The 18,601-nt window shown below is 48.2% G+C and overlaps 1 protein-coding gene across 2 annotated transcripts; it reads left to right on the top strand.

Annotated features, from left to right (window-relative positions):
- Positions 1 to 17,352, top strand: GP2 (glycoprotein 2). 2 transcript variants are annotated; one of them, XM_036917042.2, is made up of 12 exons: positions 1 to 351; positions 1,687 to 1,961; positions 3,123 to 3,252; positions 5,386 to 5,826; positions 6,673 to 6,783; positions 8,774 to 8,985; positions 9,459 to 9,607; positions 10,775 to 11,020; positions 11,907 to 12,069; positions 12,897 to 12,981; positions 14,221 to 14,265; positions 16,831 to 17,352. In XM_036917042.2, exons 3-12 carry the CDS (start codon positions 3,171 to 3,173, stop codon positions 16,887 to 16,889), a joined length of 1,593 nt encoding a protein of 530 aa, XP_036772937.2. In that variant the 5' UTR covers positions 1 to 351; positions 1,687 to 1,961; positions 3,123 to 3,170; the 3' UTR covers positions 16,890 to 17,352. The 2 variants fall into 2 exon arrangements, with proteins under 2 accessions (XP_036772937.2, XP_057342979.1); XM_057486996.1 differs by lacking the exon at positions 1 to 351 and having other exon boundaries at positions 790 to 1,961.
- The last annotated feature ends 1,249 nt before the right edge of the window (positions 17,353 to 18,601 follow it).

The following is an 18,601-nucleotide window of genomic DNA, read 5'->3' as shown; positions in this document are numbered from 1 at the left end:
TTGGGTGGTCAGACGGGCAGCGGTGCCACGGATTAAGGTAGATGATGCGACAATGAGGGAGAGATTCAGGGGAATTGAGGGGCTCAGATCTGGACCTGCTGAACTCAAGGTACCTCAAGAATCTCAGCCCAAGCAAAGGTCCAGCAGACAATGAGGTAGATGGATCCAAATTTCAAGGGTGTAGTTGGGGGTGGGAATACAGATTTGGAACTCACCAGTCTATGGATGGTACTTGAAACCGCGAGGTAACTTGACATCTCCCGAGGAGCATATATGGAGTAACAAGAAAAATAGGACCTATCATCATTCTCAAGGACAGCTGGAGGAAGAGGATAAAGCTAACGATAGAATGTGAGTATGCAAATTAAAAAATAGTGGTGTGATGGAGTCAGGAAAATGCAGTGCCCAGAGGGAGCAGCCAAAAATCCATTGACAAGGAGCCAGAAAAAATGCCCAGTGACTTGCCTGTAAGATGACTCTGGCAGGGCAGCTTTAGCCACATGGTTCTGATGGGGCTAGAGAAGTCAGAGGGGAAATGGAGGCACTGGTTTTGAAAAGGAAGATGATCACCTCATCAGAAGTTGGGAAGAAAGTGGAGGATGGAGGTGTTTTCTGTGTTTGTAGGGGAAGGGGACACAAAGTTGAGTGAGGGCAGGTGCAGTGGAAGTCAGTTTTCTCCAAGAGGGTGCAAGACGCCTGCCGAGAATGGGGCGGGGGCCACTGAGTGGGTAGTGCTGGCTGCAGAGACCATTGGAAAGGGTGGAGAAGGTGAACGTTAATGTGGCCACTGGGGAGACAAGGGTGAGTACCTGGGCAGAATGAATGGATCGGTGGGCTATGTGGGAGGCCCCAGTGATTTTCGGAATCCTGCGTTTGTGGTTAAGCTCCACAATTAGGGTATTTTTCTCCAAATGCACCTGGCATAGAGAGGATAGCTTATGGCACCTTTGCTTTGTCCAGGCTGAGGTTTGGTGGGAAGGTGTTATAACGCCAGGACCTCCGTGCTGCCCATTCCCAGTAAACTTGACTCCTTAAAGACTCCCAGAGTAACACAGCAGTGGCCACTTGTTCTGTAAAAGCTTTGGCTTCTTTATTAACTCCATTTTATCTACCATGCCACAAAAGTTCGAGTTTCAAAGCCCAAGATGTACAGCTCCCTCTCAGTTCCAAGCCCTTCGATCTCTAGACAGCCCACATATCAGAAGGGATGGGAGGAGAGGCTATTCTTCTATTTGGTGCAGGGACATTGTCCAGCCTTTGCTATCCCATGATTCACCATCACCAAATTAGCCCTTCCCAGGCTCCTCAACACTGAGTATCTGAAGTTGGGTGGATTTTATGGGCCACAGTGGCAAATACTCATCCCCGCCCTCCTTCCTTATTTATTCCCTGGCTCTGACTGGCTCCAAGCTGAGTGGCATCCAGACAGAAACACAAGTGTTCTAGGTGATTAGCTAGGAACACAAGGCACAATTGGAAATCCATTGTTTAAACAATTGCCTGTTTGATTTGTCTCCACTTCCTTTTGGGTATTAGGCTTCCTTTTGATTAGTGCTTGGTTTCTGGTAATAAACATGACACCAGCTTCATTGTTTTATTGTGAAGATTTAATGTGAGAAGTAGTGGGTGCGAATCACTCAGCAGGGCAGTGCGTTTAGACAGCAGTACATGTTGCCTTTTTTATAGAGAAGTGCTGCATGAAGGAGAGGCTGCTGGAAGGGCTTCCACTGGCGAGGGTGGGTGGCAAAGGTCCCTTCCTTCATCATCCTTGTGGCAACTTGCTTATCTTATCTATACCCAACAAGTCCAGTATATGCCTGAGAGATTAACTCTAGTCATACCTCAGCACCAATCATGGGGAGCCACGTGGATGGGAAATTACAATAAAAGGCGGTCCACAGCAGACTTGCATTCTCTCCGCTGGCCAGAGGAGGAGGAACCTTCTGTCTTCTTACCCCGAGGTAAGTCCTGCTTCAAGCCCCAGCAGGCTTTTTCTTGACCCTGGTGGGCTTCCCCCAGCCCTTGGACTTGCTAGGGTTATTTGTTTCTGGGACCTTTCGGAACCAGCAAGGAGTTTGGACCCTGGCCCTTGACCCCACTCCAGATACCACTCTATGTCCCGCTAACCCTGATTCCAGATGCCCTCCCACACCCCCAACACTCCCACCAGGATGGTAGGCCTCTACCTGGGATCTCATCTCTAAGAACTACCAGTACTGGGAGCTTACCCACAACATACTCATAATATCCTTTCCAGAAATAGATCTCTATCTTCAATGGAAGCTTTCTGAAGGATGTAAGAAGTCATCCAAAGATTTGCCCATTTGAGGAAAGAGTTTCCCAGAAAACAAAAATGTTACTGAGTGTTGGCAGGCTCCTCACAGCTCTGTCTCCACCTGCCTCCCCGCCCTCCATTTATTCACTCATCCCTTAAGTCTTACTGAGCACCCCTTGTGTGCCGAATGCCATGCTGGGAGCAAGCAGTGTGCGGCTGTCTGACATGGTCCTGCCCGCACAGAGGGACACATCAGGGGTTCTCAGCGCAATGCCTGGTACACAGAACTAAGACAGAGCACCTGTTACTTTTGTCTGTAGATATTCACAGCTTGTAACCCTCCCCTCCAGCCAATCTCCAAGAGCCTCTACCTCTACCTGAGTGGAAATCAACCTGAAACCTTCAAGGCATTCTGCAGTGCTGGCTCTAAGCTTGGCCTTTGGTTTTCTTGCTGTCAACCTCATCCCCTTGGCAAGTCTCCTACTCCTATTACCCCACCTCCTTTCTGCAAGTCACGCCTGCTTTAAAACAACACAGCCCTTCATGAACCAGTTGGTCTGTTTCTGGGAACACAGACCTGCAGCCTCAAGCAAGCCATTTAACTGACAGCACAGTGCTTGCACATTGGAGGAGCTCTGCAAATATTTCTGGGATTAAGTTACTGAGTCTCAGTTTATTTATCTGTAAAATGGGAGCAATAATAATACTGTCCCTGGAGGTTGGCTCAGAGCCTTACATGAGCTGAGGTATGTGATGGGCTTAGAACAAGTCACATTCCCTTCCTCCCCTAGCACCCAAAGGAATGACTCTGTCACCCTGATCCTACCTGGATCTTTCCCTCTCTTAGCTGCATGGAGAGTCTGCACGCTGCTGAGTAACCTGTGTGGCTCAGTTTATGGACATGATGGCAGGCTCTTATGTCCTGTGGCTGACCTTGACCTCCTGCATCCTGACCCTGGCATCTACAGAACAGCAAGGTGTGTGTTCTGCTCACCTGGCATCTCAGCTGACCCACAACACCTGGGGAGTGGGAGGTGCAGAGAAGACGATTTAGGGTCAGTGAGGAGAGCAAGAGTGTGTCCAAAGCAAAGACTCAGAAGCTAAAAGTGGAGAACAAGATGAGAGAAACCAGAAGCCAGTCATAACCTCTCAAAGAGCCAAATTAAAACTCCCCCTGCAAGGATGGAGGGAGTCAGTTGCCATAACTTTCCATGCCCAGGCTAGGGGAAGCCACCCAGTTGCTGTGTGCCCGTGCTTGGCAAGCGCCTTTTTCCTCCAGAGGAGTTTGCTCGTCTGTGAAATGAAAGCACTAGGCTTAGTGATCTCTCTGTGGTCCTTCCAAAGATCTACAGATCAGGCCTCTTAGTGCTTGTAGGAAGGCTCAACATCAGGGTGAAAATTTCTGCCCTCATCACCTATGGACGGGGCCTGATAGGGGAGGGAGGGACTCAGCTCATGGCCTTGCTTGGGAAAATACAGCATGTGCAGGAAATAATCCAAGAATAACAGGTGTAGCGACAGCTTTCTTTAAAACAAGCATATACAAAGGCAGGGCTTAAAAATCTCTTTTTTGTAAAAAGTTCCTCTAACACATATTATAAAAAATATGATCCCATATGTGTATTTAATTCGTCACTCGGGCACTCATGCTATTCAACAAACCAGAACTAGGGAAGAGAACTAGTTCAAACTCCCACTGGGACCCAGGTACTGTCCTTGGCATTTTACACCTATTATCTCATTTAATCCTCCAACAATCTTTAGGGCTTTATTCCCCAAAACAGGGCATACATATCCCAAGATGACTGTGGAGTTGCATGGCCAACTCTTAAATAATTTTTTTGATGTCTAAATACATGTTTTTTCATGTGTATTAAAAAATACAGCTAGTGCACCATAGCTATGGCCTCACAGATACTGCCCCTTAGAATGAAACAAATTCACAAAGAGAATCATTGAAAAAAACATATTAATTAAAGAACAGAACAGGCAGACACAAGTGTGGTAAATATCATGACCCAAGGCCCAGGGATGGATGAAATGGGGGGCCGCTCGCTTGCAGGGGTTTTTCTGCAGGTGTGTCTCAGCGGAGGGGAACCACCTGCCGAGGTCATCAGCTAGCAGGCGCCGGGCTGGACTCAAACCCAGACTGACCAGCCTGTGGTTCCACATCCTCCTCATCCCTCTGCCTGGCTTTATTCCTCTGCCTCCTTACACATCACAGTCCCTGAATCCAGTAAAAACCATGGTACCTGCGATCAGGAAGGGTCCCATCAGGCCAGTGGTTCTCAGCTGGAGGGGCTTCTGCCGTCCAGGAGACATCTGGCAATGTCTGGAGCCAGCTTTGGGGAGGACAGTACTAATGGCACCTCATGAGAAGTACCTAGGGACACTGCTGAGCTACCACAATGCCCAGGACAGCCCCCAGCAGAGAATTCTCTACCCTGAACACCAGTGGTGCCAAGGTTGAGAAAATTTGGGTTAGAGCTGTAACTACTAAGAATGGAAAAATGTCTATGATACACTAAGTAAAAATGGCAAGTGGGGAAAAAAAGTTGTACAGCATTAAGCCCATTTTTTAAATTAAAAAACCTCCACTATGTTTAGAATAAACATATGCATAGAGAGGGTCTTAAGACTATACAATCAATGTATGGTTACTTCTGGGGATGGTATGGGCTCATGACAGCTTTCATTTGTGCTTTATTCATTTTAATGGCATTTGAGGTTTTTCCAATGAGCCAGTATTACATTCATAAATGAGAAAAACAGATATTGATCAGCAGGCCCACAGTGAATGGATGCACAGGGGAGCACTGCACAACTCCAGAGCAGGGGAGCCACTAAGCTCAACGCAACGGTGCCCGCTGGGGCTACACAGGGTGGAAATGCCTATGTTCATAAGGCCTATAAAATACCACACAAAGGCCTCACTGCTAATTCTGATCCTAGGGTGATGAAAGCTGATGTTTAATTGATGGCTTGTGTGCCTCTTGTCCTTATTAGGGTCCTTAGCACACCCAAACAGAGTGGGTAGTAGTGGAAATAAAAGTCCTGTACGCTCTGGGGTTGCTTAGTAAACCCCAAGCAAGTGTACTGTTGCTTTCCAGGTTACGGAAACCTCACTGGCACCAGTTCCAATGGGCTGGACTTGGAATGCGGGGCCCCTGGCACCCCAGAGGCCCACAACTGTTTTGACCCCTGCCAGAATTATACCCAGCTGGACCAACCCTTCCGTAGCACAGAGAATACAGAAGAAGAGCAGGGGTGTGACATGGACATGCGTGGCTGGTACCGCTTTGTGGGAGATGGAGGGGTGAGGATGCCGGAGACCTGTGTCCAAGTGTACCGATGCCAAACGGCTGCTCCCATGTGGCTGAATGGGACGCACCCCACCCTCGGGGAGGGCATCGTCAGCCGCACTGCATGTGCCCACTGGAGCGACAACTGCTGCCTCTGGAAGATTGAGGTGCTGGTGAAGGCCTGCCCGGGGAAGTACCATGTGTACCGGTTGCAGAGCACCCCCCAGTGCAGTCTGAGATACTGCACAGGTAAGCGACCCAGGCCCCAGAGGGAGCTTCGGGGAGGGGCCACCCTGCCAGGGGAGCGGGGAAGGCAGTGGGGAGAGTGGAGCAGGTCAGCAAGAGACAAGTAGAACAGCCTGGAATCAGCTCCTGCCCATTATTTCCCAGTGGGAATATTGCCCAAGCGTTGCTAGATCTCCCAGTATTTCAAGAAAAGCCAGAAATTCAAATTCTATATAAGGGCGAAATGTCCTTATATATATTTATATACATCCATGTATGTAGCATAATAGTAAGAACACGGCTCATTCAGATTTAGATTCCATTAGATTCCTTTGCCTCTCTGAGCTTTGGTTTTCTGATCTGAAAAAATGGATAATGGCAAGAAGAGCCACTAAGGCCTGGTGCTTACAGCATCTGTGCTCCTATCCTAAGCATGTCAGACTATTATTTAATAGTCTTACCAACTTCATGAGATGGTACTATGTCATTATGCCAGATGAGGGGCCTGGAGCAGAGAGGTTAAGGAGCCCTCCCAATATCACAGAGCTGGAGCACAGTGGAGCTGGGACTCGCACCCAGTCACTGCGGTTCCATGAGCTATATGCTTAGCCACTAAGCTTCTGCGTCTTGTAGTCACCACAAGACCTGAATGAGCCAATGAATAGTAAGCAGTAAGATAGCAGCTTCTGGTTCTCAATTCCCCAAACCGGGAGTCACAAAACCTGAGTTTAAGGCTTCACCCTCCCACTAAGTATTGCACAACCTCAGCAGGACTTCTGTGCCCTGGTAGAAGGACAAAGTTGGCCTTGGCAGCCTCATACCCGCCCTACTCTGCATCCTGACTGGCTTCATCCATGCCTCACTCCCTAGACCCTTTGACTGCGGAGGACAAGTGTGACAAGGCCTGCCGTCCTGGGGAGGAGTGCCGACTTGTCAGCGGCACCTGGGGCTGCTTCTGCAGACAGGACTTCAATGGCTCTGGTGAGCAGCTGTGCGGCGGGCTGTGCACATGACACTGGTGGAGGTGGGCCGGAGTGCGCAGGGTGGCAGGGAGCGGGCTTCCGAAGGGACAGGTGTGGGCCAGAGACAGGGGGGATGGAACTGAGGTCAGGGAGCACGGTTCTCAAAGCCAAGGAGTGGGTGGGATGAATTTTCAGGTCAGCCACTGGGACACAGCCTCCAGAAGTGGCTCTGGCATGGGTGGGCTCGATCCACGGGGGACAAAGGAACCGAAGGTGAGAACTCTGCGAAGTGGGAGCTGCACTCAGAAATCTGCAGAGCCTATACCTGAGGGACATGGACAGACCCCTGTGTTGGCCCTGGATTTGCCATGTAGTAGCCCTGGGGTCTAAAACAAGGCACCTACCCTCTCTGAACCTTAATGTCCTCATCTGTAAAATGGGAATAAGATACTAATTAAAATATCAACCACACAGGGCAATTATGAGAATGCAATCAGAGCAGTCCACACAGGCAGGCTCAGGAGATGACAAGCTTCTTGTCTCAGGAGGCAAGCAAGCAAGGGCAGATGGCCCATGGGCAGGGATGCCACAGACTAGCCCTAAGCCCTGGATGCGGGTTGGAGGAGCTTCCCATTGAGATCATTTCCTTCCCTCCCAGGACCCTACCACCTCTGCCTCCTGTGCTTGGCCCAAGCACCCCTTGCCATGAGCACACTCCCGTCCCTGCATTGGAGCCTTCTAGGCAGAAGGACACAAACAGAAATGACACGCTTGGCAAACTGGGCTGGAGTGTGGTCCAGGTGGCATGTGGGTGCGCCTGGCAGGAGCAGCAAGGGGGTGAAGGCGGGGCCAGGACAGGGACAGCCTGCCCCCTTTGGGGGCTCTGCACCTTGGGTGGACAAGTGCCCAGAGGGTCAGGGTTGTTTCCTGGGTTGGGGCCACCACAGAATCAGACACTGGGCTTTGAGGACACCTTCTCTGTGCCTGGATGGGCTCCAAGGCCAGCTGGGTGAGCAGGTGGCCTGCCCTATGTCTTCAACGGTGACTAGCCACTGGGTTCCCATTGTTTCCAGACACAAGCTCTTTGTGGTCTGGCTTTTGCTCACTTCTCCATCTCTCACAGCTCCACCTGCTGCCTATTCTAAGTTCCTGGACCTCAGCACTCCACACCTCTGCGAACACACCTGGGACGCCCTCACTTGCTTTATCCATCTGCAAAACTCCTACCCCCGTTTAGTCTCTTCTCTCTGTGAATCCTCCCCCGACTTAACCCACAGACAGACTTGTATGTCTCATCTGCCCCTAGAACACACTTCTGTTAGGACTTCCGTCATGGTGCATTATAATAAGCTATTGACATGCTGGTTTTTACACAAGGCCAAAGGAGTCTCATGGAAGGGGTCCATGTTTTATTTTTGTGTTGAATGTACAAATAAGGTGGTTAGTAAATGTATGTTGAATCAATGCATTCATGAATGCAATAGATTATTTCCCTTAATTTACTATCTATCTCCCCTATCAGAATGGTAGCTCTATAATGGTGAGAATTTTGTCAGTTTTGATAAGCATTGTATCCCCAGTGGCTAGATCAGTGCCTGGCAGATGGTATATGCTCAAGAAGTGTTCATTGAATAACTGTTGAATGAATGAATGAATATGATGGCTCTGAACCCGTTCAGATGTGTTGGTTTCACAAAGCCAGGGAGTAGGGGTAGTGTGCATCTAGCTTTTATTTTAGTCTGGAATGTGGGACAGTCCTGCTTCCCTGGAGATGCCACCCCAAGGGGCCTAGGCATGAATGCCCTCCCCACACCCACACAGACGATGTGCGGACATCTTGCACAGGGGGCTTCTTTGCCAATCTCATCTACCACAAGTCTGGGAATGAATCCTACCTGGGTCCTAGGCCCCTTCTCGTCTACCTAACCTTCTGGTGGCTTTGGCTCTGGGCTCTGCCCACTGCTTCTAGACCACTGTCCGTTCTACCCAAACCCCTCTTGACTTCCCAGATGTTCCCAGTTTGAAGCCTCAGCTGAACTGCAGGGCTGAGGAGATCACGGTGTCAATAGACAAGTGCCTGCTGGGAGGCCTGGGATTTGAGGACGAAATCATTGCCTACCTGCGGAACCAGAACTGCAGTAGCAACCTGCAGAAAGAGGAAAGGAACTGGATCTCTGTGACCAGTCCCACCCAGGCTGGTGCCTGTGGACACATTCTGGAGGTGAGTGGCATTTACGCCACTGCTACTGCTGCCAGAGCATGGGAATGTTGGGCTGGTGAGGCCCATCTCAGAAGCTGTGAGACCTTGGGCAAGTCACTTAGGTGATCTGGGCCTCTAAGAGCATGTGAGGGTACACATGTTGGTTCATGGAAAAAGCTTAGAATAAGTCCGATACTATAACTATGATTGTCTGCATTAGGGGTGATGTGGGAGGGGTTGACAGAGGAGCAAGCATGGTGCTTCCTGACTTCCCCAGGCTCAATATGTTATTGTTCTCGCTTTTGATTGGGGTCCTCACTCCCCTTCCCATGAGTGTCAAAGCCACCCAGGAAAGAGGCCCATTGGCTCCTTGTGACTGGAAGGCAGGGTGACATAATGGACAGCATCGACTGTGGAGGCAGAGACCTGAGTTCCAGATACACCCACACCTGTATACACATGAACATATATGTGGTCTTGTTTTTATACCAAAGAGAAATGGAACCCATGCCATCTACAAAAATACCCTCTCCTTGGCCAGTGATTTCATCATTAGAGACACCATCCTCAACATCAATTTCCAGTGTGCCTACCCCTTGGACATGAAGGTCAGCCTCCAAACTGCCCTGCAGCCCATTGTAAGGTATGGCATTGACCCTTGCCCTTTGACCCATACCCCTGCCATTGGTCACACTTGCTTCAAGCACAGCTTATGATGTCCACAGGACGCCACCTACCTCCTTCAGGCGCTTCCATTCTTTCAATCATTCATTCTGCAAAGATCTACTGGTCATATGTTCATGTTCAACGTGTACAAGGCAGACAGAGAATACTTTGTGGGTATTAAAAGTCATTATCATGAAGCAATGCAGCAACATAAAACAATGTTAATTAAATATGCAAAGGAACAAAACTATGACAAGTTCATTTATCTTGAGGAAGAAAGGCATTAAACAACTAATTACATCGATAATTATTTACAAGTGAGATGAATGTAGAAGCACGGGGTGCTGTGGGACCAGGGAACAGAGGTCCTGCCCTAATCTTGGTGGGGTGGGGATGGCAGGAGCAGGAAGGCTTCCCCGCAGATATGGCATTTAAGCTGGGGTCAACTTTGATTGGATAAACAGGACCCCCAATTCTCCAGAAATAGAGCCAGAGAGCACTTTGGGCAGAGCGTCTCCCTTGTTTGCTCACAGCTGCATCACTGCGCCCTCAGTGGGGCCTGTGGAATGGATTCCTCAGCGTTCCCAGACTTGCCTGGGGACTTTTCTGAAGCATCTGAAATTCTGGGTGCCCTTTGCATTCCCTTTCCCTCACTGCCCTCTGGGCTCACAGAAGAGCAGGATTAGAAGGATTCGAAATTTTCTAGTTCAATAGGAGTTTTCAGACCGTACTGTGTCAGGGCGCCAAGGTTCATACAAAATAAAAATTAAAGCCATTCACCTTGTTGAAGTTGATGTTTCACTGATGATTGTGCAGTGGAGGGATGGGATCTGCTGCTAAAGCTTGTGAACCGAGCAGGACTGGTCCCATTCTACAGGTGAGAAGGCAGAGGTGTGCACTGCAGCTCTTCGAGTGAAGGAGATGTGATCTGTGATGCCAGGACAATTTGTGGAAATCCCATCTGCTTATTCAGTTTCTGCCTAGAAGACAGTACATGCTTGACTTAATGAGCGATTGAATAGTTCATTAAGGGAGCAAAGATAGGCCTTTGCCTTCATGACCTTACTCAGGGGCAGGGCTGGATTTATTTGGTTCTCACTGGCCAAAACCTGATGTTTCCACTCTTGTGGTTTTTTTGTCTCAGTTCTCTGAACTTTAGTGTGGGTGGGGAAGGAGAGTTCACTGTCAGGATGGCCCTCTTCCAAGACCAGAGCTACACGTCTCCTTATGAAGGGTCTGCCGCTGTGCTGTCTGTTGAATCCATGCTCTATGTGGGTGCTATATTGGAGAGAGGGGACACCTTCCGGTTTAACTTGCTGCTGAGGAACTGCTATGCCACCCCCACTGAGGACAAGAATGACCCTGTGAAATATTTCATCATCAGAAACAGGTAGCAGACAACTCGGGGGTTATCTTTTGGCCTGAATGAGGTCCTGGTGGAAATGATCACCTCATCCCTGCCTGGCAGTTATGTAAATTGGCTTAACTCTTTGGAGAAATAATTTGGTATTATGTATCATGACCCCACCCTTTGGGGACATCAGTCCTGAAACTTTAGCCTAAAGCATGAACATAAACTAGGAGGGCAGGGTAAAAAAATGCCAGTTATTTTTCATTTCAGTATCGTTTAAAACTTTGGCAATAGGTTTGTAGTACAAAAACAGGACGTCCATTAAGTATTGATAGACTATTGTATAGACGTTAACAGTGACTGATCAACTTGAAAATAGTATGGCAAGTGTTATGGGACCAAATACTATTGAATACCGTTAAGTATCAAAATGGAAAATGGACATCTGTATAGATCATGATTCAAACCATGGTAATAATAGCAGCGAATATTTATCCCTGAGCTTAGCTGTGCATCAGGCATTGTGCTAAGTAATATGTATGCATTATCTCATCAAATGCTCACAAACCGTGGGAGGTGCAGATTACCATCTCCACTCTATACATAAGAAAAGTGAGGCTCAGTAAGGTTAAGTCATCTGCTCATAATCACTTACCTAGAAAGTGGGTCTGGATGGAATTTGAAACTAGTCATTCTCACTCCAGAGACTGTGCCCTCAAAACTTAAACCATGTGGGTTTATGGATAACACTGGAAAAAACTGAGAGGAGTAAAAGTCCATATTGTCAGAATAGAGGGAACCTGGGGGTTCTTTCATTATCTCTGATGCTGCTTTTATACTGGACACAGATTAAAGATGCAGCCTAGGGCCTCAGGCCCTCTGAGCTATCCTAGAAGTTACAGCCTTGCCCCTGTCACCCTCTCAGCTGCCCAAATCAACGTGACTCCACTATCCGCGTGGAGGAGAATGGGGTGTCTGCAGAAAGCCGGTTCTCGGTTCAGATGTTCATGTTTGCTGGAAATTACAACCTAGTTTTCCTGCATTGTGAGATTCATCTCTGCGACTCCTTTAATGAACAGTGCCAGCCAGTGAGTATCTCTTTGGACAGGACTATTCAAAGCCTGGCCTGAGGCCTGGTACCTGGTAGACTCACCATATATACTTCCTGGAATTATGGACGGATGGGAAGGAGGAAGATGAAGATATGGAAAGATGGATGGATGACTGGATGGGAGGGAGAGAGGCAAGCAGAAAGGATGAATGGATGGCCCCAAAGCAATTATGGTGTCCCCAGGAGGCAGCTCAGATGAAGGAGCCTGACCACTAGGTTTCCTTGGCACAAGATATATTGTAAATGATTTCAATAATAGATGACTTTTTTAGTACTTTATGTCACTGTACTAACACATTCATATGCCTTATCTAATTTGATTCTCACCACACCCTTTAAGTAGATTGAAACTGAAGCTTAGAGAGGTCCCTTGCCCAAGGGTCACACAGCTAGAACTGTGGGATGGGACCTGGCTGTAAGGTGACTCCAGTGTCCATGCTGTCAACCCGCTTGGCACTGCCTGTTCATAGTGGGCGTTTGTTGAGTGCTTACTCTGCATGCCTGCATGTTGCAGACAAACCTGATTTTAACCTTTGCTGCCAGGAAGGTAGTATTTAGTAATAGCAGAGAAGTGAAGCCATTTGTCCCAAATTAGAGAGCTGACAGAGAGTAGAGATGAGACTCAAACCTGGGTTTGTTTGACCAGAGAGTAAGAACTCTCTGGATTGAGAAAACCATAGCATGGGAGTTAGGGCCACATGGTGGGGTGCCCCACTCTTGGCACCAACCGCCCACTGCAGGAGCAGTCTGGGTAGGGACCATGCCTTTACATTGTGATATAATGAGCTTTCTCCATCCCCACAGTCTTGCTCAGGAAGTCGGCTCCGCAGCGAAGTAGTGGCTATCAACCCAGAGCGGGTTCTTGATTTGGGACCCATCACTCGGAGAGGTAAGTGGCCAAGTCCTGGAGCCAAGGGCAGCTGGCCAGTTGCTGACAGGTAACCACAGATGCCTGGGGTTACCAAACCGACAACCTAGAGCCTTTCCTACCTCCCCCAGTGAGTCTATCTTTCCATGAGGTGCTTTGGGTCATAATAACAGCATTTGCCATTTGTGTGGGATGCCAGAGACCAGGCTAAGCTCTCAGTAACCACTGATTCACTTAATCCACCCCTGACTGTGTCCATTTTACAGATGAGAAACCAAAGCTTGGAGAGATTTGTGACTCACCCAAGATCTCCCAGCTCATGGGTGGCTGGAGTTAGAACTAAAACCAGCTCAGTCTGATTCCAAAGCAATGTGTTCTTCTCCTCATTCCTCCTGCCATGTCACTATAACTCAGTCCCTGTTGAGTGAAGTCTAAGTCCTAACCCAGCTTTGTCTTCGGATGAATGATTATGTTTATCAAATCCAGTTATAGCACCCCAGGGCATGACGCAGGGGAAGCTGTCCATTCCTCAAATTTTCATCCACCTACCCATAGGTTAACAATGCTGGCATGGTTTTTATTCCCTCTGGAATGAAGGAGTCAGGAAATCCTAAAGAGTGAAAGCATTATTTTTTTTGTCCTAAAGAAATTAAGATACAGTAATATTAATAATAGTAAGAACAACATCAATAACAATGACAATGATAATAACAGCACCACCACTGTGGTTGCACTGTGCATTATGACATGGAATGTCACAATAGCCCAAGAAGGCGCGTACTGTGACCACTTCCATTCTCCATGTGAGTAAACAGGCTGCCTTGTAAAAGAAGGCTCTGCCCTGAGTGGTCCTGTCCCTTTATTGAGCCCTGAACTTGAAGCTTCATGTGTTGTCACCAGGTAGCTGGGGGATTAGGAACTTCCATTTTGGAATCAGACAGACAGGATCGAATCCCAGCTCTGCTACTTACTAGCAAGGTTAACTTGGCAAGTCCCTTAACACTGCCAAGCCTTAGTATTCTCATCTGTTAAGTGGGGATGAGAATACTGCCTTTACAAATCTGTTAGGAAGATTAAGTTTCAAGTGCATGAAATGTGTTTAGGAAGATGCCTGCTGAGTGGCTCCACCACATGGGCTATCAGCACTGGAGTTAGCATTGAACTGGTCAGGTCCAGGGGGACTCAGAGCAGCTACGGCCACAGTGCCACAGTCACAGGAGTGTGACTGAGGAAACCCTCACCTTCTGCCCTTGTCTCCAGGTGCCACGTTTCTTGGTGTCATGAATGGAACACCCAGCACTGCAGGTACATCATTTTCTCCTGCCTTCCCCACCACCCTCCCTCCCACCTCTTTGTTTAGCCTGTGCTGGGAACCATGGACACTGAAATGAATCGGTCCCAGGGCAGGCTTTTGAGATGCCCACTGTGTAGCATGGGGACCAGTTATTCAACAACAAATATTTATTGAACACCTGCTGTGTGCCAGGCATATCTAAGTATTGCGGATATAATGGTGAACAAGGCAGACCAGGTGCCTGCCCTCATGCGGCCCATGTTCCAGTGTAGGAAACAGACAATAACAAGTTAACAAGGTAGTTAATAAAGAAAAGAAGGTGATGTGATAGAAAGTTACCTGCATGGGAAGTAACACCTTAAATAAGATAAAAGTTTATTTCTCTTACACATAAATGAAGTCCAGAAGCGAACAATCCAGGGCTGCTGGGGTGGCACCACAAAGTCATCAAGAATCCTGGCTCCTTCTGGCTCTCCCCACCACCATCTTCAGGATGTGGTTCTCATCTCATGGTCCATGACGGCAGCTGGAGCTCCAATCTGCATATCTAAGCAACAGAATGGAGGGGACATGGAAGGAGTCACTGAGTGTTAAGGAACATTCCCTGAGGTTGACACCTTATACCTCCACTTACATCTCACTGGCTAGTGCTTAGTCACATGGCCACACCTGGCTGCAAAGGAAGCTGGGAAATGTAGTCTTTATTCTGGGTGACTGCATCCCAAACCAATGTTTAATGGTTCTAGTAACAAGGTAAGAGGGAAGAAGGAATATATTCAAATGGCCGGAAATTTTTTCAGAGGAGGTGATACTTGAACCAAATGAGAAAGAGGAGCCAGGTGTGCAGAAAGTAGAGGAATAAGCCCTATAGGTAGAATGAACAACAATTGCAAAAATGAGACAGGCACCTAAGCAGTTAAGTCACAAGCAAGGAGATGGTGCAGAAGGAATTCACAGAAGAGTAATTAACTGTACTGGATAAGGGCAGGAAAGAATTTCAGCAGGTGGTGACATCTGACTAGGGCTCTGCTGGATGAATTATATAGTTCAACAGGGTGACAAATCCAAGAAACACATTTTGGACCAAGGGGAAAGCAATGCTGTAAGACTTTACTATCCCTCAGAATGACCTATATTGGTTCTTTTCAATCCTCAAATTTCCAACTCAGAAAAGTTCATCAGAGAGAGGGGTTAGAGCTCAGACTAAAAGCAGCTTGAGAGCAGAGACCTCATGTCTCCTCTACTGCTTCCAGTACTTCAGGTTAGCACAGTGCCTGGAAGGACCTGGCTTCCCAGTAGAGTTTGCCAAAGTGACTGATTTCTAGGGTGGGTGGTGGATCCGGGAGCCTTCTGGAAGAGCCCGGGAATCAATCTGATGTGGTAGCAGACCACCATGAGAGGACACTTAGGCTTTTCATGGTTTGCTAGCTCCCACGACCATTTTTGGTGTTTTAGAATTAACTGAACATTAACCTGTGTTTTGTAATTATAAACTGATAGTCATAAATTAATATTTCTGAAAATTATTATATTCATCTCTCCCACCCTTCTAGGGCATCAGCAGTTACTTTGAAATTTGTGGGATGTTATGATCTGGTAGTATGGTTGGGGGGGGGTGCACATGCCTCTCCTAGGCTTCCCCATACCAGGCAGCTGTCATCCAGGATCCATGCCCTTGACTGACACTGAGTATATAGTAATTTTCAGAACAGATAGGATCCCAACCCTCCCAGATCTTCGAGTCTAATTTTCAAAACCAGCATTTATTTGATGTTTACCATTTGCCAGGCGCTGTTCTAAATGCTTGATATGAATTCACTCACTTAAGCCTTACACAGACCCCATGGTAAGAGCTGCTAGTGATAGTTATATATTTATATCGTAAGTAATAGCTGCTAGCACTATTTCTGTTTTACAGACAGTGAAACGGGCACAGACATGCACAGTGACTTGCCTGGGCCTGTACAGCTAATTGTAGAGCTGGAATTCTGAGCTAAGTAAGGCCTTAGAGGCAGTGCTTTTTAACCGCTGTGTCTTTCTGACTCTTCAGCATTAGAGTAAGTAGTGCTAGCTGTGGTGACAAGCAATCCCCAAATTTCTGGGCCCTTCACAATAGCTCATTTCCCACTGAATCACTGGGAGATGTGGCTCTGTGCTTTGCAGTCCATTAGGGACTCAGGTTCCCGCATTTTGGTGACTTCTGATAGTAGATGAGAGGACATATGGTGGATCACATAGGAAGGAGGCTTTGAGGAGCAGGCCTAAAGATGGCACATATGACTTCTACCCACATTTGACTGGCCAGATTCAGTCACACGGTCCCACCTACCTGCAAAGGAGGCTGGGGGAAACTGCCTTCCAGCATGCCCTGAGGAAAATAAAAAAGTGTTTTGTGATTAGATAGCTTTGTCTCTACCACAGGACCCCTCTACTGCCTACCAGGGGCTATAACCCCGAACAGATATTAAAGGTACTCTCCCTTGTCATCCTAATAAGGCAGAAGATAGGGAGGCTGGCTAGGTTTGGCTGCTGAGTTCCAAAGCCCAACATTTGACAGCAGTCTGTCTTGTTCTCAGGGTTCCTGGTGGCCTGGCCAATGCTTCTGCTGCCAGTCCTCCTGGCTGGGCTGTTCTGAGAGCTCAGCTGGGCATCTGGCCTGCAGCTCGTCTTGTCTCTGGTGATGGCTTCTAGTCACCCTTTGGCTCTGCTGGTTCCCTCTCCAAATCACGAAGACGATCCTGGTGTTCACAGACTCCAGGCCAGCCTAGGCTTGGGGAAAGGGAAGAGCTTCACCTTGTTTAACACTCTCTGTGCCTCTGCATTCGTTTTTCTCACGCTGGAGACCCTGTCGGCATGGGTTGGCCTGACTTCCTCATTCGTTAGCTGGATCTTGAAGCAAACTTGCTAGATGCCTCAGTGGCTCCAACCTTTACTAGAAGGGTACCACACTTTCCATGTGTAACTCCAGAGACGAGAGGCCGTGTCATTGCTGGGAAGGGGAGATGGATGAGCTTGTAAAAAAGGCACCTCCCGTGGCTCCTTCCCAAGCACTCCCTGTCTGACTGCTGGTAAATTGAACAGACTGACCTTTGCTTTCACCCTCTGCCTCTGATGTGTTTCCATCATGGTCTCAACAATCGCCATGGGGACATGTTGAAAAGGGGACCACTTTCAGAGACCCTGTTCTAGGTCCCCCTCGATCTCCTGCCTGCCACCACATTGCTGACATATTTTGTCATGTTCTAGAACTACGCAAACTCCTTCCTCTTCTTCCTCTTGGGGCTGGGGGCTGGAGGAACTGCTTGATTTGGGCACACCTCTAGCTGTGAATAGTGGTGTGCTTGCCCTGGAGTAAGCAGGAAGTCCCAGCAGATGATGCCGCATCGATCCTGCCAAGGAGATGTAGCTCAGAGCCTGGGAGATGGGTGAAGGTCCTTTCTGGAAACCTTTAATGAACCCTCACAAAGCACTCCACAAAGCTGCCACAAATAGAGAATGCTTCTCCTTCCCACAGCTATAGGTGAGGCCTCCCCAAGCTGGCCTTGGGGACAATGACCAGCTCTGGGCCAGGGCCGGGTTAGGGGGTGGGGGCAGGTAGAGCCTGTTTATCTGTCAGGAAGAGACTTGTTCAGACACAGTGTGGTTGCAAGAAACAGAAACCCACTCCAATTAAGTTAGGCAAAGGGGGAATTACTTATAAGCATATAAGAGCACGAAGTCCAAGGACAGATGATACAACCTAGCTATATAAGGAAAACCACTAGAAACCAAGGTTTGTCTGTCTTTCCATCTGTCATTCTTCCTGAAACCACATCGCCTTTACATCTGCATATCTTCATGTGTCTCCATTTTTCCTATATCTGAAACTAGCTTTTCTGGTTCATTCATCATCCCTCAATTACATACAGTCATTGCAGCTTCACATCACTTCCTCATTCAGGGGCCACAAAACCCATCTAAGGCTTGGTATCCCACATCCAGATTGCACAAGGGGAATCTGATTTCCCTGCCTGGGCCAGAGTGCTTCTCCTGGTCCATCTGTCTGAGGCCAGATGAGGGCACTCATCCAGCAGAAAGAGCCCACTGGGCTAACCAAATGGAGGTGTTTCTTGACAGATAACCCAAAAGGCCACTATGATAGTGGTTTCTTTAAAAGAGGGTTTCCTGGGAGGAATTGCTTCCTATTTCTCAGTAAGTCAGAGGATCCATAGATACTCCAAGAGAGGTGGCTAGGAACGGACCTGGAGGAGAGGTGGGGAGGCCCAATCCTTTCCCTTCTCTGAGGCTCACATCTTCCTCTCTGCAGAATAAAGGGGCTGGGCTAGAACAAGATCTAATCATTTATAC

The sequence above is a fragment of the Manis pentadactyla genome, chromosome 10, assembly GCF_030020395.1.
Source record: "Manis pentadactyla isolate mManPen7 chromosome 10, mManPen7.hap1, whole genome shotgun sequence".
Lineage (NCBI taxonomy): Eukaryota > Metazoa > Chordata > Mammalia > Pholidota > Manidae > Manis > Manis pentadactyla.
The sequence above is the reverse complement of the archived record's forward strand: the minus strand, read 5'-3'. Positions and strand labels throughout refer to the sequence as shown.